Genomic DNA, 24,728 nt, shown 5'->3' on the forward strand with positions numbered 1-24,728 from the left:
CCCTCCGTCACGCCCACCTGTTCCTTCACTCACCCCCCCACCCCCCCACTCTCGTCTCCTTTGCCAGCAGATCGAGTTGACGTTCTGAAGATACTGGATCTGTCGGACGACATGGAGGGCGTGTCCCTGGAGGCGGGACTGTGCGTCAGCCGAGAAGGACAAGAGGAGACGGACTTGTCGTTCAAGATCGACAAAAAGATTCAGCTGAGTGCACCGACCAAACAGCTGTTTCCCAGTAAGACTGAGCCGAGGTGCACCAGATTGCAGAGTGCAGGTGTGCGCAGGTGACCGTCTGTGTGACTCTGTGCTTGTCTCTGCTGCCTTTGCTCCTCGTCGTTCCTCTAGGTTCGTCCTTCCCAACAAACTTCTCAGTGATGACAACGGTTCGGGCGATGAAGGGTTCTCAGGTCTTCCTCCTTTCCCTGTATGACTCGCAGGTACCAGTTACATGTTCAATTCAAGCATGCTGCACAGTACTTACATCCGCTAAACAAATACACATTGAATCTCTACTGAAGTTGATGAGGTATAGATGTATAGATAGATAGATAGATAGATAGATGTACTGTAATGATCCCAAATTGGGAAACGACACTGTTGCAGCACCAAAACACAGTGCAAAAATGAAACCATACAGTAGTTGTAGTGAAGTCAACAGAGATGCAGAGTTTGAAGCTGCGTTGCTCCACTCATGACCAGCTTGATGCTATAGGTAACTGGTTTCATTGGCCAGTGTTAACAGAGGCATATTGACGCAGACTGTAGAACAGTCAGACGTACTCGATCAATAGACTGCCACTGCTCCTGTGTTTGTTCAGACACATTTGAGCTGCAGAGGAAATGTTTGACCGTATTTTGTCGTGAATATTTCATCTATAAACAGACAAGGTTTCCTGAGCGTGTTTTTATGCAGTTATTTCTCTCTTTCTCATCAAAAGCTGGAATGAAATGTTCGCAGAAAAAAAAAAAAAGTGTATATTGTTTGTTTCAAAACGTGACACACAGTGGCTGTTTAAGCCAATTCAAGAGCCTGTTTCCTCCATGATGGACTCTGCCATTTCTTTTCTACACACAGAGCTTTTTTTTTTGACTCTATTGTTTTTGTTTTTTTTTTTCAACATCTTGGTGTTATTTTGAAATTAATTTCAGGGAACACAGCAGCTGGGCGTGGAGATCGGTCGCTCTCCCGTCTTTCTTTATGAGGACCATGAGGGTCAGCCGACTCCAGAGCTTTACCCCACCTTCAGAAGGATCAACCTGGCTGATGGAAAGTCTGTAATGTTTTTGGATTTTAAATAAATGTCTCCCCCCCCCTCCCCCACACAATAATTGACTAAAAACACGCTAACCGTTTGTCCTCTGGCCTTCCTTCCAGGTGGCACAGGATAGCCTACAGTGTGGAGGGCCAGGCAGTGACTTTGTATCTTGACTGTGTCAAACACGAAACTCTGGAGCTGCTGCGAGGTCTTGACCCGCACGTCAGCACGGAGGGAGTCACGGTGTTTGGAACGCGGCTGCTGGACGAAGGCGTGTTTGAGGTGGGGCTGCTTTTGCTTTGTGTCACTGTGATGAAGGAAATGTTGCTTTGCAGTGAACAAACTTGCCCGTATGGATCGGAATGGGACTTAAACGCCCGGTGTCCGGTGCTGCCAAATGCTGATCTTTGGATTAGAGGGTGACCTTCTTTTCCCTTGGAATCATTTAAAAAAAAAAAAAAAAGAAAAAGAAAGAAAAAGGTCAAAACTTCAGTTTGCTCGTCATACCAGTGCACAAAATCTCCTGACCTCGGGCGTCTCATATTTCAGGGTGAATTTTTTTCATCTCAAAAAAAAGGGAAGAACGAGAGAATCCTCAAAGCGACGCATGAACACACATGTAGTTCCTTATGTGCAGGCATGATGTGCCTCTGCTTGTTGCTGCAAGTCCATTGCACATTTCCATATCAAACCACAAATGAACAAAATGAGTCCTCTCCTTACACTGCCCCCCAGTGTCTGACTCTATCTACTGCATTTTAATGTTCCGGGAAGAAGAGTTTCCAAACAATTAAAAGACAAAATCAGATGAATAATTGCCAAAGACAGATTCAGAGAGTCGAGCCACCGATGTCTTGCGGTCTTAATCTGAATCCATGTTTAATCGTTTGCTTGGCTCTCTGAGTTGCAGTGCGATGCAATGCCCTGTGTGAAGTGTGGACCGTGTGGTGTCAGGTGGTCCGGATGTTTAGCTTTGACCAGCCGCTGCCCACGTTTGGCCTAGATTTCCCTCCCCTGTGTAAAAGTCCAAAATAGAGCAAAACCCAAGAAAAGGCCGGTCTTGTCTGCGAGCTTAATGTGCTGGCGCCTCTTGGGGATTCGAGTTCTGGATGCTATTAAGTGTGGAGCCACGGGAATTAAAAAAAAGAAAAGGATATAAAAAAAAGAAAAAGGAACAGCTTGTTAAGTCACTTTGATCTGACTAAACAAGGATGTAACCACAGAACAGGACCCGGCAAACACATGATGATGACATGTCATCTGTCCAGACTATGGCATTTAGTAAGAAGCGGTAATAACCCAGTGATGTCACCTCATGTGCTGATCATATGGTTTCACTCATTCAGAGAAGTGTGTGTGTGTGTGTGTGTGTGTGTGTGTGTGTGTGTGCGTGTGTGTGTGTGTTTGGGGCACTCAGGGCGACATCCAGCAGCTCCTCATCGTGGACGACCCCGGCGCGGCCCAGACCTACTGTCAAGACTACATTCCAGACTGCGACGCACCTCTGGCCTACAACAGCATTCTGACAGAGCCTGAGCAGGTACGTAGTGAAGGGAAGAGATGGGGGAGAGATGGGGACGGCGCCTTTCCCCGTGAACCTGCTCCATTCCACACGCACCTCCAGCTGAGGCCACCACAGGCCTGGATTGCTGTAAATCCAGACTGTCATCAGGGAAACAGACATAAGTCTCTGACAGAGTGTAGCCGTTTCTGGACTCAGTGGCCAACACTGCACCAGTGGTTCATAAAGCCTTGCTTATCCCCGCCGCTGCACAGTTGACTGCCTGTTGCACATCTGCTCGTGTTTATTGTATTGAGATTTACTTGGCTCTTTCTTGTAATTACTGCGTAGTTATTTTTTGGATTTTTTTTTATTTTCAGTGCTGCAACAGTGCAGTACATCTATAAAGTAAAGTACATACTTTCTATTCTATTCTATTCTATTCTATTCTATGAGGTATTTATGGGGGAGTTTGTGAGGCAAACAAGATTTATTAACGTCTTAATTATTACTACATACCTGTATCACAAAATCAGTCATTTTAAGATGCCTTTGGGCCGCGGGGAAGCTTTTGCTTGATGTGGAATCTGACATCTATTATCCCACGGCTGTTTCATTTTAATTCCACCCATTACCCTCCTAGTTGTACACAGAGACACAGGAATGTCTTCGCCGCAGATTGCATGATAAAATAAAATGAGTCGCTCCAGAGCCACACACGTTTTGATTGCCTTTCTGAATGCAGAGCACTTCCAATTTAAACAAGCGCCGTAAATCACCGCGCACTCCCTGGCTTTGTTTTTCTATTTCCTGTTGTCGTTTTCCTCACATCCTCGTCACCGTAAAACGCATTTCGCGGTTTTCTGCTCTGCAACACCCTGGCAGGTCTGACTTTGTCGAGCGCTCAGCACTCCTGGACGCTCTCTCTCTCTCTCCCTCACTCTCTCTCTCTCTCTCTCTCTGCTCTCTCTCTGTTTTGATTTATCATCCAGCTCATAGCTCGCAGCTCTCCAGGCCTCCTGGTTTGAAAGCGTCCCCCCCCCCTCTTTGTAACAACAACAGAAATGGAATTGATGAGAAGAAGCTAATGCAAAATCTTGAATTTAGCCACGCCTCCTGGCTTAACAGGCAGCCCTGAAAAAGCCTCATAAAACAAATACTGGACCTGTTAGCCACGTTTTTGACTGCTTGTTCAAACAATATTTCCCCCCCCACTGCAGAGGTTGTTATGACGTGTGGCTCGCTTTCACCCCCAGTTCAATCAACACACGTTCTTTTTTTTTTTTTTGCTTGTTTGAACAGAAGGCCACACTGACATCTTACCTCTGGATTGTTTCAGGTGGACCGAGCGCCCAAAACCAAGCCGGTGGTGGAGGAGTTTGACTACAGCGACTTTTATGACGACGTGTCCGTTTCCATGGTGACTTCAGGCCCGAATGTCACCGAGTACGAGGTGAGACTTCCACCGAAGGACACGGCGGCTGAATTTTGTGTTCTTCTGTCTCGGCTAATTCTTGTGGTGTGATGTGCGTTGAGCAGATCATCGAGTACGAGGACTTTGACAACGCAACCGACGACTACCAAGTCAACGAGTACGAATACGAAGAGGAGGACGAGCGCTACGGACCGGCCGAGAGGGAGCGGGAATTCTCCCTCAACGCGGCGGTACGAGCTGAACTGCAGACACACGCGGTGGAATTATTCAGAGTCTCTTCTGCATCTGCATTCATAATACGTGTCTGCGTCTGTCTGTCTGCTCTCGCTCAGAATATGCCAGAAAAAGGAGACAAAGGAGAGCCTGGATATTTAGGGCCGGTGAGAAAAACACTGACACACAACCGCTGCGTGTTTGTGACCCTCGTTGTGTTGTAGCCGCACCCAAAACTTGCTGAGCTGAAAGAAAGACATTTCCTCTTGTTTGCGGACGTATCTAGTGGGCCGCATCCAATTCTGTCCCATTATTTTTTCAATGTTGCACTTGCTGCCCTTTCATTCTATGCACTTGCGAAGCCACTTCTGTTTTAGAACCTCAAAATGAGACCATCAATATTTTCCAGACAGCCCAGGTGTTCTGAATAGTTGAGTCATAGACAGTTTTTCACATTTCACTTCTTCCTCAGCTGCTATTATAACGCTACTGCTGCTTCTGCTCCCCTATCAAGAACCAAACACTGTTCAAACACTGGAGTTTATTACTGCGTCCTGCACGACCGCAGGAAGGAGAAGAACTTTGGTGTCGTTCTAAGATCAAGAAGCAGCATCACTTGTTGAAATCTGTACAGCTCTGAAGAACAGGTCTCCCCCCCCCCCTACATTCCTACAGGGAACGCTGTTCACAGGATCGTACGGCCCCGAAGGCCCTCCAGTGAGTGTCTTCACGGTCCACATCACTGCACCTCTGACGCGTCTGACATAACCCCACTGCGTTTGTCATGAATAGTTTGTTGATCCATCTGCGCCTTTTGCAGGGAATGCCGGGACCCCCTGGAGTCACAGGACCACAAGGACCTCGAGGAGACCCCGGAGAGCTAGTGCGCACTCTTGACTCTTTTGCCGTCGCGCAGGTGTTGTGTTTGCTCCTCCTGCTGACCCTCCTGCTCTGCCTCATCTCAGGGCCCTCCAGGGAGACCAGGTCTCAGTGGAGTTGATGGAGTACCAGGTCCTCCTGGAAACGTCTTGCTCATACCGGTAATCCTGCACTGCCCCTGCCGTCCCCGCCGCCTCGGGCTTTGTGAGCGCAGCGGCGTTGCCATGACAGTTATTTGGTGCTGTTAACCCTTCGTGTAGGCCCTCTGGGTAGGCGCGAATGCTTGAGTGTCATAACTGAGCAAAGTTCAGCGATGTTACGTAAATGTGTTTTCAGGGAAGACCCTCAGCTGCCACTTGCCTCACAATGCAGCTGTAAATCAACATTGCTCAGTATTTCATAAGGTGTCTCTCTCTTTTCAGTGATGTAATAGCAGGTGATGTACACGTGCATAAACAGCCCTGCGTTCCCTTCCTAAAACTGCACATAAATAACCTGCGAGTTGAGTTTCCCCCTGGAGTTATTGATTCCCACTTCTCCTGTTCCTCTACCTGCCTGTGCTTGTTGGGCCCAAACTGCAGTGTTACACTTTGGCCACTGGGTGGCGTATTGAGTTTGATTTGAACGCGCTCCGTGTTTCTTATACCACCATATATGTATTTGTGCAGTTCCAGGCTGGTGGAGACTCCAAGACAGGTGTGGTGGTTTCTGCACAGGAGGCGCAGGCTCAGGCCATTCTGCAGCAGACCCAGGTACACACAGCACCAAGTGTTCGGGCCCACATTACCATGCATAAACTGTAGAGGTACCCAGATTTTGTATAAAACTCCCGAAGTCAGTGTGAACTTTGCATCTCCCTTCGTCAATAGATGGCCATGAAGGGACCACCTGGGGCTCTGGGGCTTCAGGGAAGACCTGGACCGCTGGTGAGGGAGACCATCTGTTGTCTTTAAGTGTTTGTTGTGCGACCCTGATGTGGATCAGGAGGTTGGCAGTCAAAGGACATGAGTTGCACAAGATGCATTTTTCAGATGAGGATAGATTCTCCATAAAATAAGACTTCAACACTTCAAATTGACTCTAATAGTCCATAAAAGACAGCAGAGCACCGGTTGGATGCTTTAGTTTCTTTTAGATGTCATGCACTTTGACACACTTGCATCATTCAGCCGTGATTTTTCTGAGCCACATTTCAGCAAACACACTGAAGTAGCTCGGCGCCAAGCTGCAGGTCATTACGCTGCAGTGGAAAAATAAATTCCTGGCTTAATGAATTAAACGCTTCCATAATGTTTCCCCCCAGGGCCTGACGGGTCCACCTGGCTTAAAGGGGAACGCTGGAGACATGGGTGCACCGGTGAGTCACCTGCTTGTTAACCGCTCCTCACCTCACGTGCAACAATGCAACTAAGATGCTCTTTAACGCGCTTGCACCCAGGGGCCTCAAGGGATGATGGGCGTCCCGGGTCAGAACGGACGAATTGGAAAGAGGGTGAGAGAGAGAGAGAGAGAGAGAGAGAGAGTGCTGCAGTTCTGTCAATGCATTTTTTAACAATTTTCTTTTTTTTCTCTTTAAAAAATAAATATGATCCTGTGGTTTATAAATGATCAACCTATCTTGGATCTGATGTGTTTTGTTTTTTTTGCGTGCGTTTGTGTTTTTTTTAAGGGTCGAGCCGGTGCAGATGGAGGACGCGGCGAAATAGGAGAGGTTGGAGCCAAGGTACAAGGGAAAAAAAAAAAAGCGTGAAAATTACTGCCATGCTGTTCACTCAACAGCTGTTCTCACCGTTTTCCTCACACGCGCGTCCTCATTTGCCCGCTTTTCCTTTTAAGGGGGACAGGGGCTTCGACGGCCTGCCAGGTCTCCCTGGAAACAAAGGACATAAAGTGAGTTATGGGCTGAATCCATGCCAGTTGTGAAGAAGATTTCACAAGATCTATTTTAGGGTGGCACCTGCCCAACCTGCGTTTGTGTTTTTCCCCAGGGAGACCGGGGTAAACCGGGGCCCGCGGGTCCTGGTGGAGAGTTGGGTGAAAAGGTGAGCGGTCGCACAGAGAGATGGACTCACACAGACGCGGTCGTCTTCCTGTATGTTTAAGATGCCTCAGCTGTTGTTGTTGTTTTGTAGGGAGCTGAGGGGCCGTCGGGGCCAAGAGGGCAGCCAGGTGATGCGGTGAGTTTAACAGTTTGGACTCATTCCCCTGATTTCATGGCCTTTCTTTCATTTTCATGACTGTTGACATTGTGGATTGTCGCTACAATGCAATCACAACTATGAATGAACAAAAAAAGTGTGAGACAACTCAAACAAGTTTTATTATTCAGATGATCTAGAATAGCCACTCTTCATATAAAATGTATATAAAAGCACATATTTAGGTATAGTAATTTTTTTTTTCTTTTGCCACATGAATCCACATATCTTGCTCATATATTTGATGTCATCAGTGTGGATCTACAGTGTAGAAACAAATCAAGGTAAAGAAGAAACAGGTCTCCAAACTGTTGACTGGTGGCGTCGGTGATCTTTGGTTTGTCCAAAGTTAGTTTCACCTACAGTAGTTGAATCACTCTTTGATGGCAATTTCCAGGCAAAGGTAAGACGAACTTAGATGAAGCCCAGGAGATCTTTAAAAGTAATTGATGATGGACATTGACAACGTAAAAGCCATACTTTGCCCCATGACACATATTTATTTCACAACCTGTCCACGTTGATAGGCTTGGCGTGTTCTTTAAGGGAGGGGGGGGGCGCTCTTCTTCATCTGACAGGTTCTGCTCTGCAAAGGGCAAGGAGAGGCTTTAACGTACTTCCCCTTTTGCATAATCCGCATACACGTGTTGTTGAGGTTCACAGCGACCCGAGCAGATGGGGGAGACGGGTCATTTGTGGGGAAAAAAGGGCGGGCCAGGGGGTAAAAGAGAGCAGAGATGAGGAACAAAAGAGTGAGAGACGATAAATAGAATCACTAAACACAATGAAAAAAGAAAGAAAATGTGTCAAGGGATAAAATCTTAATCAAGAGATAGTTGACCTGTATACTGTGACGCCAACAATACAATAACATCTTGTTTGAGTGGGTAAAAATGGATGACTGAGACCTTGTTACCTCATGTGGCAGGGAAATCCCCCTTTTTTATCTTCATTTTATTTAACTACTCTTGTTATGTTATGTTATGTTATGCTATGCTATGCTATGTTATGTTATGTTATGTTATGTTATGTTATGTTATGCTATGTTATGTTATGTTATGTTATGTTATGTTATGTTATGTTATGTTATGCTATGCTATGCTATGTTATGTTATGTTATGTTATGTTATGTTATGTTATGTTATGTTATGTTCCCTCACTGACTAAAGGCTGTGATTGCTGTGTGTTTCAGGGTTCCAGAGGGATGACTGGCCCCAGGGGTCGACCTGGACCTCCAGGCCAGGCTGTGAGTGTTTGGATTTGCGCTTGAGCGAACATATATCAATAACACAATAAATCTCCAAAAACAATCTTGGATGACAAATGGATTCCCATATAATGATGCTGCTTAGTGGTTCCTGTGTGAATCCATGTGGCTGACAATAAATCAGTGGCATCGGCAAAGAAGTGAAGGAGTTTCTTCTGTAAAATACAAAACTGTGAGTGCGCTCTGGGAGCAGGGGAGCTGAAAACTCCCGTTGTTGCCTGAGGATATCCCTGGACTCGTGTAAGCAGCCTGACTACACTGTGTTTAAGATTTCAAGGCCCAGACTAGAGAAGAACATGTTTGTTCAATTTGTTGTTTTTTTTTAAAGTGAGTAAATTGTGGTCCTCAACCACACGATGTTCTGACTTGGGGCCAAAACGAGTGCATCAACAGACCGGTGGGATTTGGACTGCGCTGTTAACTGTCTTGTATCCTTTCCTCGCAGGGTATTCGAGGAATTGATGGGGTTCAAGGCTCAAAGGGAAACATAGTGAGTGGACTGATGACCGTGAACTGCAGTCTGTGGCCCTAGACACTTCTCATGACATCATTTCCTGTTTGAAACAGGGTTCCCCTGGCGAAATTGGAGCACATGGGCAGCAAGGCAACCCCGGTATCCTGGTATGAGCACAAACGGACCCAAAAAATATTTCAACGACATGCTTTGTACATCTGAGGAAGGACAGAAAGACAAAGAGGAAACAATCATTCCGTCTTTCTTGCAGGGTTTTCCTGGTCCACAGGGGTTGGTCGGGGTGCCCGGAGAGAAGGTGAAACGCTTGCTCTTGGCTTTTTGCACCTGTCTTAGAGAAACTGAGCGTCAACTTCCTGACTTTCATCCAACAGGGGCCTCAGGGCAAGAAAGGAGCACAGGGCCTGCCCGGCAATGACGGTCCTCCAGTGAGTGTTTGCTTCTGTTTAGTTACATTGCTGACAAGACACGTTGACGTATCACCCTGAGCACCCTGAGCAGCAGCTGCTGTCTTGCTGTGTGTAGGGCCACCCTGGCAGGGAGGGCTCCCCAGGAGAGAAAGGACTGCCGGTAAGTTTGTCAGAGGCGTTGTTACACGGCGATATCGTGCCTCATTAATCCTCAGTCAATAGTCTTTCGTGTCTGTGCCACGGGCACTGCTCGCGCTATTGAATCAATGAAGTGCGGTGATTGAAGATCAACGAAGTGCACCTGCTGCAGGAGGCCTCATTAGCTAATTTCATGTCCAGTGCTGCTGGAAGGGTTGGGCTTTCCCCTCAGATGCTTGCGCTCGCCTTCAGTGCAGGTGGTGCTGCTGCTACCTAACACATCATTAACATTGAAGGAATTCACTCACCCCCCTCCTCAACATGAGGCTGACTTTCATCAATTTGTCAGTTCTCACAAGGCCTCAATTTCTCCTTCCAAATAGTTTCTGCTTTGGCTTCTGCAACCCCCCAGAAATGACCGCAGTCACCGGCAGTAATTGAACTTTTTATGCTTCTTTAAATCTTTATGAACTTGTGTATTAATGTGTTTGTCAGTGTTATTTTACAGTTTGACAATCGGATTTATCAAATCTACAAATCTCTATTATTGTACATGCAAGCCATTCAAAGTTGTTGTTTTTGATTCCCCTCACTGATTGGTTCATACATATTAGCAAGACTAAGCAAGATTTATTCAGACAATGCGACCATGAACGTGGCCCTTCTTTCCAAATACAGTCCAACTGAATTGTGCTGTGCTCCTTTGAGCATTACGGAATTGTTTCCTTTGTGTAACTTCAAGCAGAGACCAGAAAAATGTACCTGCACCGTACCTATTTATCAATGGCTTTGACTCCATCACAAACAGAAACATACTGGTGATTATGTATTACCGGTGTATAAATGAAGTGAATCACTTAAACAGCATTTTGTGCTGAGCCTTGAATTGCTTTTCTCCTTGATAGCTTCCATCTTTGCTTCTGAAATGGCCATTCATCATTTCTACAATTCAAAGATTCTTTTGTTGCTGTGACTTATAATTAAACGACAGGATCTCAGTTTAGGTGTCTGTTACTTTCCGAGACACCAGAACTCTCCTTCTGTTGGACCTGCGTGTTCATTATTTTGTCATGCGTGATGCTGTGATGCAGGGTCCGTCTGGAATGCAGGGTCCTGTGGGATACCCAGGCCAACGAGGAGTCAAGGTGGGAAAATGCTCCTGGAAACAGTGTTTGCATGCATTGCTCTCATGCTACCTGACGGTTTAATGACACCCTGTTGTGTCTGTTGCACTGTCTCAGGGGGCTGATGGAATTAGAGGACTCAAAGGAAGCAAAGGCGAGAAGGTGAGATCTACACACGCACACGCACACACACACACACACACACACACACACACACAGGATATTTAGATGGCAGAACATACTGTACCACATGATGGCCACAGAGTGACGACATTCTGTTGTGTTGTTCGACTCACAAGTGAGTTCTGAGCATCGTTAAAGGCTGAGGAGATGCTCACTCTGACCAGTAGACTGGGAGGAGGAGGAACCTCTGAGGGCTTGGAAACCACAGTCACCACAGTCTGGTGGTCCAAAGTTGTTCAAACAAAACCTTTCCATATTTCTTACAGCCGTCTTTCCTTTTCATGATGCATTGTTTTCCCCTTGAAGATCTTTTCTCTGGTCTATTTCCTCAATGGAACTGGAACTGAAGCTAAAGCTAAAGCATTGCTCTTGTCCGTTCAGCTGGATTTCCTGTCGGCCGTCCTGCCGTCCTCACCTCTAACCTGAAATGCTCTCTGTGAACAGGGGGAGGATGGTTTCTCCGGCGCCAAAGGGGAGATGGGAGGAAAGGGAGATTCTGGAGACAACGGACCTCCAGGGATCCGTGGAGAAGATGGACCCGAGGGTCTTAAAGGCCAGCTGGGTCCTCAAGGAGAAGCCGGCCCGTCTGGCACTCTTGGAGAGAAGGTATGAAGCTGCGCAGTAGCACAGGCTTATCAAAAGACCAGAAACGTCCCTACGTATAATTCAAATATATTGCGTTAAGGCATATTACATAACGTTGAATGTTTTTTTTTAAGGGAAAACTTGGAGTTCCCGGACTGCCAGGGTATCCAGGTCGACTGGGCCCCAAGGTAAAATACACTAATCGACACCTGTGCAAACAAACATGCTCCAGAATCATCAGCTATATCAGGGCTGGTTTGTCTTTCCAGGGTTCTGATGGATTTCCTGGTGTGCAAGGTCCGAGCGGAGAAAAGGGGAAGAAAGTACGTACAAATACTCAACGAGATGTGATGCTATGCCAGACAATTGGCATCGACATGAATGCCATTGTTAATACTATGCCATATTATTTTCTTGCACTCACCAGGGTCCTGCTGGTCAATCAGGAGGAGGAGGCCAGAGGGGTCCAAATGTGCGTGATGGTCAATATTTGTGCACAATTTTTATCAATACAAAATTGCAAAAAGTAGAAAAGTACAAAAATAAATAAATAAATAAATAAAAAAATCTCAAGAATCTGGTTAAACGGCAAAAAATTTAACACTATGATTTATAGTATCACTGTGCTTCAACTGATAATACATTTGATTTTATATCAATATGATTTAAGATGGTTTTGTATGTACTACATAAGAGGTTGTTGTTTTTTTTAAATTTCCTGTTCATTACTTCATGTACTCCTGCTTTTATGCAAGCGTCTCTTACAGCATTTCTCAGTTCGCTAAAAGTTCATGAGTCATGAGTTCATTTTCTATGTCAAAGGGGGCACGAGGTGCCAGAGGGGCCAAAGGACCTACAGGGAAACCAGGAGAGAAGGTCAGCAGAAGTGTTTGTTTCCCTCTCAGCCGATTCCAACACCTCGTCAGTCAGTTGCTGATGGGTTGAACTCACTCACACCATCAACTGAGCTTCAGCACTTTCATCTCTGGCTTCTTGTTGTGACTCTGTAACATTTGCGCAGGGCACCGCAGGACACGACGGCCCTCCGGGTTCTTCTGGAGACAGGGTAAGGAAATTAATCATACATGAGTTGTTTTCATTTTAGTTTTTCTTTTAGTTTTTTAGTTTTTTTGTTTTTTTTACAGCAAATGTATTACATTTTTTCATTATTTTAGGGACCTCAAGGACCACAAGGAAGAAATGGAGAACCAGGACCGAAAGGATCAAGTGTGAGTTGTGACACACACACACACACACACACACACACACACACACACACACACACACACACCAAAAATCTAGCACTCACTCACTCACTAAGATCTTTGCATTGTAAAGTCTTAATGCTGTTGTACAACTCAGTATATTGCCTATGATGTCTTTTAATCTGTTAAAAAAAACAACTTTGCATGCATCCACACTAGCAATTATTTAAGTTCTACTGTCTAGAGGTTGACTGTTGTTCTCAGAAGTGCAGAAAATGAACACAACACTGTCATTTCAGGACCAAAAAAATGACAATTTGTATTGAAAATCTTGTTTCTTTCATTCTTATTTTTTCTGATTTCCTCTGTGTTCAGGGATAATGGCGCCCCTAACGCCGACAGTGTGCCGGCCTGGCCTGATATAGGGCTATTAAACTTTGCTTGCATGTCTGGCACCTTCTCATGAGAACACGTCTGGCCAGTCTAGACAGACTAAGACAGGCGCTAAGTCCTCTGTCAAGCAGGACAGGCAAACTGTCACCATATCACTATTGAAATGAATGCCTGGGCTGCCAACAGACTGTTCATGGGTGCATATTTGAACGGGTTTGGCAGTGCAGATTGACTCGCATTAGAATCTAATAATTAGATCATCACAGACTTGATTGATGTGAGTGTATAAACAACATAAAACAACATATGAAGATAAAAGCAGCGACCTGCTGCAGCTGGTACCAGGGACAGTTCCCTAGAAGCCAGCACTCGGATATGAAAAGCACTCATCGTGATGAACTGGTCTCAGCTTATAACTTTCCTCATCACTGCTGAGCACTGTTAGAGATGAAGCACCAGAAGCCAAGAATGTCACCAGGAAGTCACTGGTGCTGGTGGGCCTACATTCAGAACACAGGGCTTGCAAAAATGAAAAAAAAACAAACTCTGTGCCTGTGAGTGAGGTCTGCTTTAAGGAAAAACAAGGTGGGGTAGAAACAGATCAGACAATGAGCAGGAAGTCAGTCCAGTGCTGAAGAGTCTTGCATGGCAAAGATCAGTCTGTGTGTCTTGAGTCTTAGATAAATAGAAATAATAAGACTAGAATTCAAAGCGCTAAAGTGGTGAGTGGCTTGGCTGCTGGGGAGCAGAGTGGCAGGTTGGAGCCGCTGATCTGATTGTTTCAGACGAGCGGTGGAGCACAGGAGTGTGTGGCGCCCAAACCAACAGTGCTTGCAATTATTTTGTGACTGTTTTTTTAAAACAATGTGACGTTATTATGACATTTCTTCCTTTCAAACTTTGCGTTTGTCCAGGGTCCTGCAGGGAAAGATGGACTTCCAGGTCACCCAGGGCAACGAGGAGAGCCGGTGAGTGAGGTGTTACACACACACACACACACACACACACACACACACACACACACACACACACACACACACACACACACACACGTGCACATCCACTTTATTGACTTGTGTTTCTCTGTACCTGCAGGGATTCCAAGGGAAGACGGGACCCCCGGGACCCAGTGGTGTCGTGGGACCACAGGTGAGCTCATCAATAAACAATATTTCCTCCAAATAAAATGTTTCGGTAACACTTTATAATAAGTTGCACGCTATTAAGCATTAGTTGAGCATTAATAAATACTGAATGACTCGTTAATAAATCGTGTTTTGGACATGAATACTCATTAGCATGACGTTAATAAACACACTTATGAATGTTTTACTCTATTAATAAGCTCATCTATGACATGCTTAATGGCAAGTGAATTTATTTTCCAATCGATTATATAACTGTGTTTATAAACGACCTACTAATGAGTATTCATGTCAGACACATGATTTATAAACAATGCATTCAATATTTATTGATGCTTAACTAATGCGTAATAGTGTCTAGTGTTTTCACTGCCGTGGCTGATCCAATATCGTGCGTGTTCTTCAGGGTAAATCCGGTGAGCCCGGTCCTACCGGGGACCGTGGCCACCCTGGGGCACCTGGTGTGCCTGGTGAGCACGGTTTACCAGGCTCTGCTGGAAAGGAAGGTGGAAAGGTGGGTCCACGTGCTCAGCCTCGTCTTGACAGTCGTTGTCGCTCGATGTCGGATTGTGTCATTTGTTGCTTGTTGGTGTTTGTCAGGGTGATCCGGGTTTGCCTGGCACCTCTGGGAAGAACGGTCCTGCAGGGCTGAAAGGGTTCCGAGGCAGCAGAGGTGCACCTGGTGTGATGGTAACGCATGTCCACAGATATTCCACTCTTCTTGAAAAGTTTGACTTCCTCAACCAGGACTCTATTGATGGGACACTTTGTGTGATCTTCCCCAGGGACCTCCTGGCTTGAAGGGAGGATCAGGACCTGCAGGATCCCCAGGAGCCTTAGTGAGTAATAACGCGTCTTTTTCATCAACTTCAGCCCGGTGAGCCAGCTGCTATATGATATTATCTTCTATTTTTCAATTATAATTATCATCATTTTTCACTGGTCCTGACCTGCATGCTAATTCTCACTGATTTTGGAGTTTGTTCAGGGGGTCAAAATGAGGTGGAAAGATGCATAAGAATGGTGTCACTTGTGCGTGTACCCTGTACAGAAATGTTCACAAAAAATAAATAATAATAAGGGGATCTTGCGGATCTTGCTCATTTGCTCTGCGCTATTTGGTCTTCACAGTCTTGGCTATGTTATACTAAATGTTCATGCTCCCAACATTTACGGTTTTGGAGGAGAAGATGTTTAAAAATTGTTTGATTTTTTTTTTTTCATCATTTTGCAGATACCTGCAGTGAAATACTTATAATAATTCAGCAAAACTGCATTTTAATATTCTTGAATTGTAACCGCAGTGAGACAGTATCATTTCAACAAGCTTTCTTTTATTTTATGCATTTGTTGCTTATTTCAAGTTCTAAGAGGCGTTTCTTCCTGTGTCCAGGGGCCAACAGGTGAGAGGGGCCCCGCAGGAGCAGCCGGTGCCATTGGACAGCCTGGTCGTGCTGGAGTGGTCGGAGGAGCCGGGCCGATGGGAGAGAAGGGCGAGCCTGTAATTACACCATTTGTGTTTATTTTTTTAATATTGTTGTTATATGTTGTTTTTTTTTTACCCTCCTAGTTGATGGTGCTGTTACACGAGAATTGACTGAGACAAACATAAAGAAAGTGTTGAACCAGGTCGTCTTGGAACTAAGATCCAGTCACCCTGGGAGTGTTGAACTGAGTTGTCAAACACACAATATGCTGCTGTTACGCTGCAGCGTGTCTCGAATAACTGCACTAGTCAGGACACGACGAATGTAAATGCAGAGACTGGAAAACCTGCGACTGACTTTGAAGCTGAGCGGTATGCGTTAAGTGTGTGCGTTTGTATGTGTGTGTGTGTGTGTGTTACAGGGTGAAAAGGGGCCCATTGGACCAGCGGGTCAGGATGGAGAACAAGGACTTGTGGGGATGCTCGGGGCGATGGGCCCTGCAGGACTTCCAGGGGACGACGGGGATAAGGTAGACTGTGTGTTCCTGTGACTTTGTGTGTGTGTGTGTGTGTGTGTGTGTGTGTGTGTGTGTGTGTGTGTGTGTGTGTGTATGCGTACGGTGACACGGATGAGAAACCGGAGAGAAACTGAAATCAAATCTGGCAGAAGCAGTGCCCATGTGTGAGTCTGCCACGGCGCTGACTTGTGCGTCCTTTCCATGTTGTTGACAGGGAGAGCAGGGGGAACCCGGGCAAAAGGGCAGCAAAGGAGACAAAGGCGAAGGAGTGAGTCTGGACTCGGACCCCAACACGTCCACTGGGTCCACTCTGCCGTAGTGGAGGAGGTTCGCCACATATTCATCTGTGTTCTCTCGCTCCTCACAGGGCCCGTCAGGACCCACTGGACTTCAAGGCTTGGTTGGCCAGCCAGGACCTCCGGTGTGTCTCTATTTTGTCTTCCTATACCACTGTTTCCAAAATGTCGTCGTTTAACCGAGGCATAAATATAAAAAAAAATATTTGTAAAACATTTGTAACAAGAGCAGCATTTTTTTCATACTTTTTTTTTTAACTCAGTCATTGGTTTAACTTATGCTCATGTCTAAATAATTATGAATGTCATTCGCAATTTAAAACCGTGCAGATTTGAAGATTGTCTTTGCCTGTCTAATGTTATGATGCAGCCTGGAAACCATGAGCTTCATCTTATGAAACATTTATTTCAAAATAAAGCAGACCCAAATCTTTCTGTCGTCCCCATTGTCAGTCCCAATAAACAACAGCAAGATGTTAAAACAATCTTTATTGTTATTGATGAGTTATTGATATGTTTCCCCTCAGGGAGGAGACGGACTGGTTGGTCCTCGAGGACAACAAGGCATGTACGGGCCCAAGGGAGATGAAGGACTCCGTGGCTTCAAAGGTGGTCAAGGACCCAATGGATTACAGGTGAGGTTTGTTGCACTGCTCCTTCGAGAGAGACAGGGTAACACTTTGCACCTCACCGTCTCAATCCCACGTGCTGTTTCTCAGGGCATGCCTGGCCTGCCAGGAGAGAAGGGTGAGAGTGGACACGTGGGCCTGATGGTACGTGGACGTCACTGCTCCCACTGACTTGATTGTTCCCACCTGAGTCAGTAGAGGTGATACATCTCACCCTTTGTCTGCTTCTAGGGACCTCCTGGACAGCAAGGTCCCAATGGACCCCAAGGACCAATTGGGGGACAGGTTTGCCCGATATTTATCTGTCTCCTTTTATTTGAGTTTTGTGTAGAATTTTTCGGGGAACCAAACTCTCTCTCCTCTCTCTCCCTGCTTTGGTGTTGTGCAGGGCCCGAGTGGTCGGCCTGGGATGACCGGACAACCAGGAGGTGTCGGAGAGAAGGTGAACTATTTCCGTTTCTGTTGGTTTTCCACACTGGCAGACAAAAACATTTTTTTTTTTTTTTTTAATCTTTACAACTCACTACACCGCAGATAGATACTGAAGACATCATTGTTCAATAACTCTCAACATGCTTTTTATGAAAAGTGGCTATTTGAGAGATTTTAATATAAAACGTGTTTTTTGTATTTTTCACTTTTATCGTTTCCTACATAATTCCATGTGTGTTCGCACGTAGTTTTGATGCCTTCAGTGAGAAAGTGCAATGTCAATAGTCATGAGAATGAAAGAAAAGATATTAAATTCATAGGCTGAGTCCGAACTTTGGACTGCCAGTGAACACATTACAGTGTTTGTCTGGATTTCCTTCATGTCACTTTGTGTTCTTAAGGGGGAAGATGGTGAGGCAGGCGACCCTGGTGCTGTTGGTCTACCGGGAAGGATAGTAAGTGTCTTCACTCCATGTGGGTGGAAGCATCATGCTTTTGTGATGAAATGAGACCTGATCCAAGCCTTTTGTGCTCCGCCGCTCCTCGACCGCGTCCGTCTTCAGCCCTCACTCTGCTTCTCTTCTACTAGGGAGACAAAGGGGATCACGGGGAGAAGGGAGATACAGGCCTTCCAGGAGCAGCAGGTCCCCCAGGAGCCAGAGGCATCCCAGGAGAGGATGGAGCCAAGGGCAACGCTGTGAGTTACTCAAGCTAAAGTGGCTCTGAACAAAGTCACTGCACTCTGTCTTCTTGTTCTCATTCGTAGGAGTAGTACTGGTACTGGTTATAGTGCTAGTGTTCAACAATCATCATAATGCTCCCTCACACAATGTAACTGACATATTATTAGTGAATTACATTTAGGATACAAGGTCCACTAAGGGATTTCTTGCCTTATAATATATAAGATGTCATATTCCAAAAAAGGCCTCAACAAAAACAAAATAATAAATACAACGTGATAAGAATTTGGAGAGTTAAGAATAATAAAACAAAATGGCAAAAAGGACAAAAAATAAAGTCTGTGGTGATTGTAGCATTTTACTTTTATTCTGTAAATATCTTTTTAAATTGACTTGAGTCTTTTTTCCAACATTTTCACCCCAAACCTAGTTTGACCCTAGTTTTTGAAAAGCCTTTTTTTTTTTTTTATAAAGGAACACAGCAAAAAGATGCTGTATTAATCAGCCATATCATCTCTAAGATCACTTTCCCCCTCACTGTTAGGGTCCCATCGGTGTGACTGGCGACCTTGGACAGAACGGAGAAGCTGGACCCAACGTGAGTGCCTGGTCTCTTTCTAATCATCCTCTGCCTTCCTTTTCTTTTATCGTTTCTATATCTTTAATATCAATTACACAAATGTGACATTTCCAGAGCATTAAGTGGCTGAAAAGAAAACCACGATTATCGATGATTATTCCCATTCAACCTCATGTTGTCCTTGGCAGGGTGTGGATGGTCTTGCAGGCTCTAAGGGAGACACCGGAGATCCTGGAAAATCAGTGAGTTGCTGCATTATGCACCATGTCAATCCGCCGTCATGGTCGAAGGTGAGGACTGCTCACATGCCTGTCAATATTTCCCAGGGACCTCCCGGAGCAACCGGAGAACCAGGACCATCCGGACCTCCTGGCCGAAGGGTTTGTTTGATTTAGTCCTGCGCTGAAATAAGTCGATAGCAGAGGTCAAGCAGTACTTTCTGAAACCAAACATCCTACTCCCCTGCTCTATGAGAGGAGAGTTAAAGGCAGATTTTTTCCCCCCTCCCTCACATCTTGTCACATTGTGAGTTTTTCCTCTGTGTATCAATGCACTGTCAAGACACATTCAGGTTGACGTGTTATAAAATTCTGCTCTTGGCAGGGCCACTTGGGGAAGCCGGGGAAGGAGGGAAAGGCGGGCATGAAAGGAGACAAGGTGAAAATTCTTCCAATGACATCATCTGAAGAGTCGCTGCCTCAGAGGCTCTCGCACTCATTCCTGTCTGTTTCAGGGCGCTCGTGCTTTGGAGGGTCCCATTGGGAAGACAGGGCCAGTAGGTGGTCAGGGTCACCCCGGGAGGCAAGGTCCTCAAGGTCTCAGAGGGATCCCTGGGCCGGCTGTAAGTGAGAGAGTGAGGTTGAAGTTGAGCTGAAGATGGAAGTTGGTATTGATGGTCTGCTTGGTCTGCTTGCTCCTATTAAAGGGTGAACAGGGTCTGAACGGGCCACCGGGCCAGTCAGGTCCTCCAGGCCCCATGGTAAGAACATGACATGACGCACACCATTAATACAGAACACTGGAACACCACTCACTATGATACATATTTGAGTCATGTCAACTTTGGACCCTGACCTTCTCATAACTTCACACCTTCAGGGTCCACCAGGAATCCTAGGACTAAAGGGGGATCATGGCAGGAAGGGAGACAAGGTGCATGCATATGTGCAAATACACAGATACATGCAGACATTCACCTGCCGCATGACCTCAGCTCATCCTATTTTGTCTGGCCAGGGCCATGGAGGTCTGATCGGACTGATCGGACCACCAGGAGACATCGGAGAGAAGGGCGACCGAGGACTGCCGGGAATGCAGGGACTGCCAGGTCCCAAAGGAGACGAGGTGCTGAAATGACAAAGAACATTTATTTAAAACACACACACACACACACACACACACACACACACACACACACACACACACAGAAAAGAAGGGAAGGGAAGGAAAGAAAAGAGGAACTACAACCCCCCATCATTCCTAACATTATCAATAATCAAAACCTAAATAAATAAATACATATAAATAGTTTGCTGTTTCCAACAATGTGCATTGTTGCAAGTGGTGCTTTAATTATTGAGAATTCTCAATCTAATACATTTTTTCACACCAGTCAACCCTTTGGAATTCTTGCACCCAACTCGGTATTTGTAAATACAATTGCCCTCATTCATTTTCTTTCAAAAATTAGGAACCTGTCCAAACACAATCGAGAGGTCAAAATATACAACAACAATAATAACGTAAGCACACAAAAAAGCGGGCGACTCCTTTACAGTATGCCTAATATGCAACATCCTGGGATGCACTGAAGAGAATGGCATGGTAATGGTAATGGTAATGTGTAGTCCATGTATCACCTTGAAGCAGCTTCATTGACTTCTAAATAAATGAATAAATGAATCATTAACTGAATACCGGCCACTCCTTTGTGTTCAACCTCAGGGTCCCATTGGTCTGCAAGGTCCCTTTGGCCCCCGTGGCCCCAGCGGCCTCTCTGTGAGTACACACAAGATGAGCGAGGACACACAGGTTGCATCTTACTGTGAAGTCAGTTACTCTGATGTCTTGTCCTGTCTTCCAGGGTGCCGCTGGTGAGAAGGGCTCAAAAGGAAACCCGGTACCTGCTGTTTAATCTTTATGGATTTGTGACTGCCATTGGCAACCTGTGTGACACCCGACACTGAGACCCTTTCTCTGTCTTGATTCAGGGTCCAATTGGTCCCAGGGGAGACGCTGGGCCAGCAGGACCACCAGGATCCCCAGTGAGACCCATTTCCTTTTATTTAGCATTTAGCATCCATTGGCGTTGTTTCCATGACCCCTAGAACTGCTAATGCAAACAGCTGTTAATGCAAACAGCTATTAATGCACATTTTTAATGCCCCCCCCCCGCTGTTCCACCCCAGGGTTTGCCTGCGTCTGGGGTGTCTCCTCTGCCGCAGCTGGGACGCAGGAGGCGGAATGACCATCTGGTGGACGGTGCTACTCTGGAGGAGGAGGAGGGGGAGGAGGAGGAGGGAGGCGAGGGCCGGTGGATGCAGGGGGACGAGGCTCAGCCGGACGGTGTGATGAAGGAGAAGGAGGGCCAGGGCATGGAGGAGGTGTTTGCCTCCCTCTCCTCCATGAAAGTAGAAGTGGAGGGTCTGCGCAACCCGCAAGGCACATACCACAGCCCCGCCCGCACCTGCAAGGAGCTGTGGCTCCTCCACCCGCAGCTCCCTGACGGTACTTTCCTCACACCTGTCTTCCACATCCACCTTCATTTCCCCTCTGTAACAGCTCACTGCACTCAATACCCCCCACGTCTGCGCTGTTTCTGCATTGTTTCTCTCCGTGTCGTCTTGGTGCAGGCGACTACTGGATAGATCCAAACCAGGGTTGCCATCGAGACTCATTCAAGGTGTTCTGTAACTTCACTGCTCAGGGGGAAACATGCCTGAACCCAGACAAGAAGTTCCAGTCGGTGAGTTCCAGTTCCATGTAGTAGCCCACACACTCTCACACGCTAGTCGTCCGGTCAGTGTGTTCCGAGTCTTTGCCAAATGCTGAAGGAATCTTTTTCGTGAACTTACTGTGATGTCTACTGGTATGACTCAGTCAGTTGCTTTGTTTCATGTCCAACAAGGTGAAGTTAGCAGCCTGGAAAGGAGAAACGCCCGGAACGTGGTACAGTCACTTCAGGAAAGGAAAGAAGGTACATCTATCTATCTATCTATCTATCTATGTATATATATATATATATATATATATATATATATATATATATCCATAACGCTTATGATTTGAATGTAAAATAATTTATAAAAATTCTAGTTAAATTGGACCAACAAAAAAAAAAGAAATTGGGGGCAAACTGAGTAAAACTACTGTAGGGTTTGGCTCAGGATAACTTTGGAGATCTGATCATTTTTCATGAGGCTCCCATTTCAAATCAAATTCACATCACACACCAACCTGCAACTGGTGTGTGAGGGATAATGTGCAGTGAGCCAGCGATTATTGGAAAAATAACTCCCGGCAGGCGAGTGGTACAGACATGGGCAGCAGCACAGATCAATGACGCTTAAATTGGATTAAAGAATGGAGGAGCAGCAGCGGTCATGGAGGAATAAACACCACTGAACATTGTGGTGTTTGATCAATCAGAATCTGAATCATCGCAAACAGAGCCCTGTTCTAAATTTAGATAGTTGTGTTTTTATTTATTTGCGAATCGCAATTTCTTTTTTTTCTTTTTTTTTGTAGAAATGTGTTGAACGCCATGGTTTGTTTTTTTTTTTTAATTCAAAATGCGTTTCAAGTGCACTGTTGGCTGCAGGTTCTGCAGACTGTTGTGTAGGTAGTGAAAAAAATGATTAATGGAGTAAATATAATGTTGCACAGTATGTTAAACACATGATGGCAAAGATTATTGTGTCTTTTGTTTACCACAGATATGTGTATTTAAAAAAAAATAAAAAATTACTTTAACATGTTTCAGTGGAATGCTGCTGTGTTCCTCTGCAATAAAAAGAACATGTATTTTTATATATATATATATGTATACATATATATATATATATATATATATATACATATATATATATATATATATATATATACATATATATATATATATATATATATATATATATATATATATATATATATATATATATATATATATATATATATATATACATATATGTATATATATATATATATATACATATATATATATATATATACTTAGGCATCATGAATCCCACACAATCGCATGAAGGCAAAATTCACATTTCGCTTGAGTTACAATTGCAGCACTGAAAAGTGAGGCTCATTTAAAGGGCACTGCAGGATGCACCATGTTGAGTCATCTACACTACACGGGTCAGAGGGAGAGAGGGAGGGAGAGAGAGAGAGAGAGAGAGAGAGAGAGGTTGATCCATGACCGATTAGGAGGTTTGGTTTCAGTGGATGAAAAAATACTGCAGTAGAGAAAATTATATGAATACGTTAAATTTAACTTAACTTTAAATCAATTAATTTCACTTTATCTGTATGCATATTGGTACATATACATGGATGACATGTAAAACAACAAAAGTTGGTGATGTGGGAGTGAGTGTCTTCTTCCCTTACAAGAGAGAAGAGCAAACACAAGTGGCAGATTCAACTCACAAAAGTCCTCAGCTAACAACCTCCAGCACCTGGGATGTGGACCACTGTATTTGGCAGACAGGAGAGATCCATAGTTATGAGTTTTAGTTCTGAGATCCTGATCTCATAGTTCTGAGATAAGGTGCCTGGATTTTATCCAGTGAATGCAGTGCGTTTCCGTACATCCTCTGAATGTCTCACGCACGATTGCGCGCACGTTTCTCCCCCCCCCACAGTTTTCCTACTCGGGCTCGGAGGGTGTGCCAGTGCACGTGGTCCAGCTGACCTTCTTGCAGCTGCTGAGCGCGACGGCCAAGCAGACGTTCACCTACCACTGCCTGAACTCTGCCGCCTGGCTGCACACGGCCACCCATGGCCACGAGCACGCACTGCGCTTCAGGGGCTCTGACGGAGAGGAGCTGACCCACGAGAACACGCAGTACATGAGGCCGCTGTACGACGGATGCCAAGTGAGTCACTTCCACGTGCGCCAGAGACTCGGGCTCGCCAGGCTCACGCCTTGTGATATTTGGCTTCACCGCGATGGCGTCTCCCCTGTTGTGTTTCCCCTGCTGCAGACACGCTCTGGACAGGAGAGGACCGTGTTGGAGATCCACGCTGCCATGTCCAACAGCCTCCCCCTGCTGGACGTCGCCGTCGCCGATTTTGGAAAGGGGAACCAGAAGTTTGGTTTCCAAGTTGGCGCGGTGTGCTTCAACGGTTAGCCAGGCCAGGCCACGCCAGGCCAGGCCACGCCAGGCCAGGCCACGCCACAGTCCTTCAGTAGGGGAAGAAGAGCCACGGACAGCTTTCACTTGCAGGGAAACGATGTGTTCAGGACTCACCCAGTGCAAAAAAAAACAAACAAACATGTATTTATGAATTTGTTTCCCCACAATTTTGCTCCCGTAGCTGAACGCCATGGTTTTTGTTTGTTTGTCTGGTTTCTTTTTGCCGATGGACACTCAAACACATCTGCTCGTACGAGCGTATCCACGCTACGCTTTCACGCTTTATACTCCCTCGACACTGACCGACAGTGCGTGGGTGGTTTTGGGCCATGTTGAGTGTCACTCGGCGATAGACATTTATTTTCCACGTGTGGTGCCGTTTCTTTCCCTG

At 45.6% G+C, this 24,728-nt stretch overlaps 1 protein-coding gene across 1 annotated transcript in view; it reads left to right on the plus strand.

Moving 5' to 3' along the window:
* LOC142880063 (uncharacterized) overlaps positions 1 to 24,331 on the plus strand; it is a 35,278-nt gene extending 10,947 nt beyond the window's left edge. Inside the window, exons 2-66 of the mRNA XM_076013701.1 lie at positions 71 to 235; positions 346 to 437; positions 1,150 to 1,271; positions 1,376 to 1,538; positions 2,674 to 2,796; positions 4,097 to 4,210; positions 4,297 to 4,422; positions 4,525 to 4,572; positions 5,081 to 5,122; positions 5,226 to 5,288; positions 5,371 to 5,445; positions 5,953 to 6,036; positions 6,154 to 6,210; positions 6,588 to 6,641; positions 6,723 to 6,776; positions 6,954 to 7,007; positions 7,121 to 7,174; positions 7,273 to 7,326; positions 7,417 to 7,461; positions 8,675 to 8,728; positions 9,195 to 9,239; positions 9,317 to 9,370; positions 9,475 to 9,519; positions 9,596 to 9,649; positions 9,747 to 9,791; positions 10,861 to 10,914; positions 11,011 to 11,055; positions 11,521 to 11,682; positions 11,796 to 11,849; positions 11,931 to 11,984; positions 12,089 to 12,133; positions 12,484 to 12,537; positions 12,683 to 12,727; positions 12,837 to 12,890; positions 14,174 to 14,227; positions 14,355 to 14,408; positions 14,811 to 14,918; positions 15,005 to 15,094; positions 15,190 to 15,243; positions 15,798 to 15,905; positions 16,253 to 16,360; positions 16,563 to 16,616; positions 16,716 to 16,769; positions 17,172 to 17,279; positions 17,364 to 17,417; positions 17,505 to 17,558; positions 17,662 to 17,715; positions 18,107 to 18,160; positions 18,295 to 18,402; positions 18,933 to 18,986; positions 19,157 to 19,210; positions 19,295 to 19,348; positions 19,572 to 19,625; positions 19,702 to 19,809; positions 19,894 to 19,947; positions 20,067 to 20,120; positions 20,205 to 20,312; positions 20,913 to 20,966; positions 21,052 to 21,087; positions 21,179 to 21,232; positions 21,377 to 21,695; positions 21,821 to 21,933; positions 22,096 to 22,164; positions 23,843 to 24,076; positions 24,185 to 24,331. Of these exons, the coding sequence (XP_075869816.1) occupies positions 71 to 235; positions 346 to 437; positions 1,150 to 1,271; positions 1,376 to 1,538; positions 2,674 to 2,796; positions 4,097 to 4,210; positions 4,297 to 4,422; positions 4,525 to 4,572; positions 5,081 to 5,122; positions 5,226 to 5,288; positions 5,371 to 5,445; positions 5,953 to 6,036; positions 6,154 to 6,210; positions 6,588 to 6,641; positions 6,723 to 6,776; positions 6,954 to 7,007; positions 7,121 to 7,174; positions 7,273 to 7,326; positions 7,417 to 7,461; positions 8,675 to 8,728; positions 9,195 to 9,239; positions 9,317 to 9,370; positions 9,475 to 9,519; positions 9,596 to 9,649; positions 9,747 to 9,791; positions 10,861 to 10,914; positions 11,011 to 11,055; positions 11,521 to 11,682; positions 11,796 to 11,849; positions 11,931 to 11,984; positions 12,089 to 12,133; positions 12,484 to 12,537; positions 12,683 to 12,727; positions 12,837 to 12,890; positions 14,174 to 14,227; positions 14,355 to 14,408; positions 14,811 to 14,918; positions 15,005 to 15,094; positions 15,190 to 15,243; positions 15,798 to 15,905; positions 16,253 to 16,360; positions 16,563 to 16,616; positions 16,716 to 16,769; positions 17,172 to 17,279; positions 17,364 to 17,417; positions 17,505 to 17,558; positions 17,662 to 17,715; positions 18,107 to 18,160; positions 18,295 to 18,402; positions 18,933 to 18,986; positions 19,157 to 19,210; positions 19,295 to 19,348; positions 19,572 to 19,625; positions 19,702 to 19,809; positions 19,894 to 19,947; positions 20,067 to 20,120; positions 20,205 to 20,312; positions 20,913 to 20,966; positions 21,052 to 21,087; positions 21,179 to 21,232; positions 21,377 to 21,695; positions 21,821 to 21,933; positions 22,096 to 22,164; positions 23,843 to 24,076; positions 24,185 to 24,331 (5,135 nt within the window). The remainder of the gene's footprint in view (positions 1 to 70; positions 236 to 345; positions 438 to 1,149; positions 1,272 to 1,375; positions 1,539 to 2,673; positions 2,797 to 4,096; positions 4,211 to 4,296; positions 4,423 to 4,524; positions 4,573 to 5,080; positions 5,123 to 5,225; positions 5,289 to 5,370; positions 5,446 to 5,952; positions 6,037 to 6,153; positions 6,211 to 6,587; positions 6,642 to 6,722; positions 6,777 to 6,953; positions 7,008 to 7,120; positions 7,175 to 7,272; positions 7,327 to 7,416; positions 7,462 to 8,674; positions 8,729 to 9,194; positions 9,240 to 9,316; positions 9,371 to 9,474; positions 9,520 to 9,595; positions 9,650 to 9,746; positions 9,792 to 10,860; positions 10,915 to 11,010; positions 11,056 to 11,520; positions 11,683 to 11,795; positions 11,850 to 11,930; positions 11,985 to 12,088; positions 12,134 to 12,483; positions 12,538 to 12,682; positions 12,728 to 12,836; positions 12,891 to 14,173; positions 14,228 to 14,354; positions 14,409 to 14,810; positions 14,919 to 15,004; positions 15,095 to 15,189; positions 15,244 to 15,797; positions 15,906 to 16,252; positions 16,361 to 16,562; positions 16,617 to 16,715; positions 16,770 to 17,171; positions 17,280 to 17,363; positions 17,418 to 17,504; positions 17,559 to 17,661; positions 17,716 to 18,106; positions 18,161 to 18,294; positions 18,403 to 18,932; positions 18,987 to 19,156; positions 19,211 to 19,294; positions 19,349 to 19,571; positions 19,626 to 19,701; positions 19,810 to 19,893; positions 19,948 to 20,066; positions 20,121 to 20,204; positions 20,313 to 20,912; positions 20,967 to 21,051; positions 21,088 to 21,178; positions 21,233 to 21,376; positions 21,696 to 21,820; positions 21,934 to 22,095; positions 22,165 to 23,842; positions 24,077 to 24,184) is intronic.
* The last annotated feature ends 397 nt before the right edge of the window (positions 24,332 to 24,728 follow it).

This window comes from Nelusetta ayraudi, unplaced genomic scaffold, assembly GCF_046127955.1.
Source record: "Nelusetta ayraudi isolate G7.1 ecotype Tasmania unplaced genomic scaffold, CSIRO-AGI_Nayr_v1 ptg000006l, whole genome shotgun sequence".
Lineage (NCBI taxonomy): Eukaryota > Metazoa > Chordata > Actinopteri > Tetraodontiformes > Monacanthidae > Nelusetta > Nelusetta ayraudi.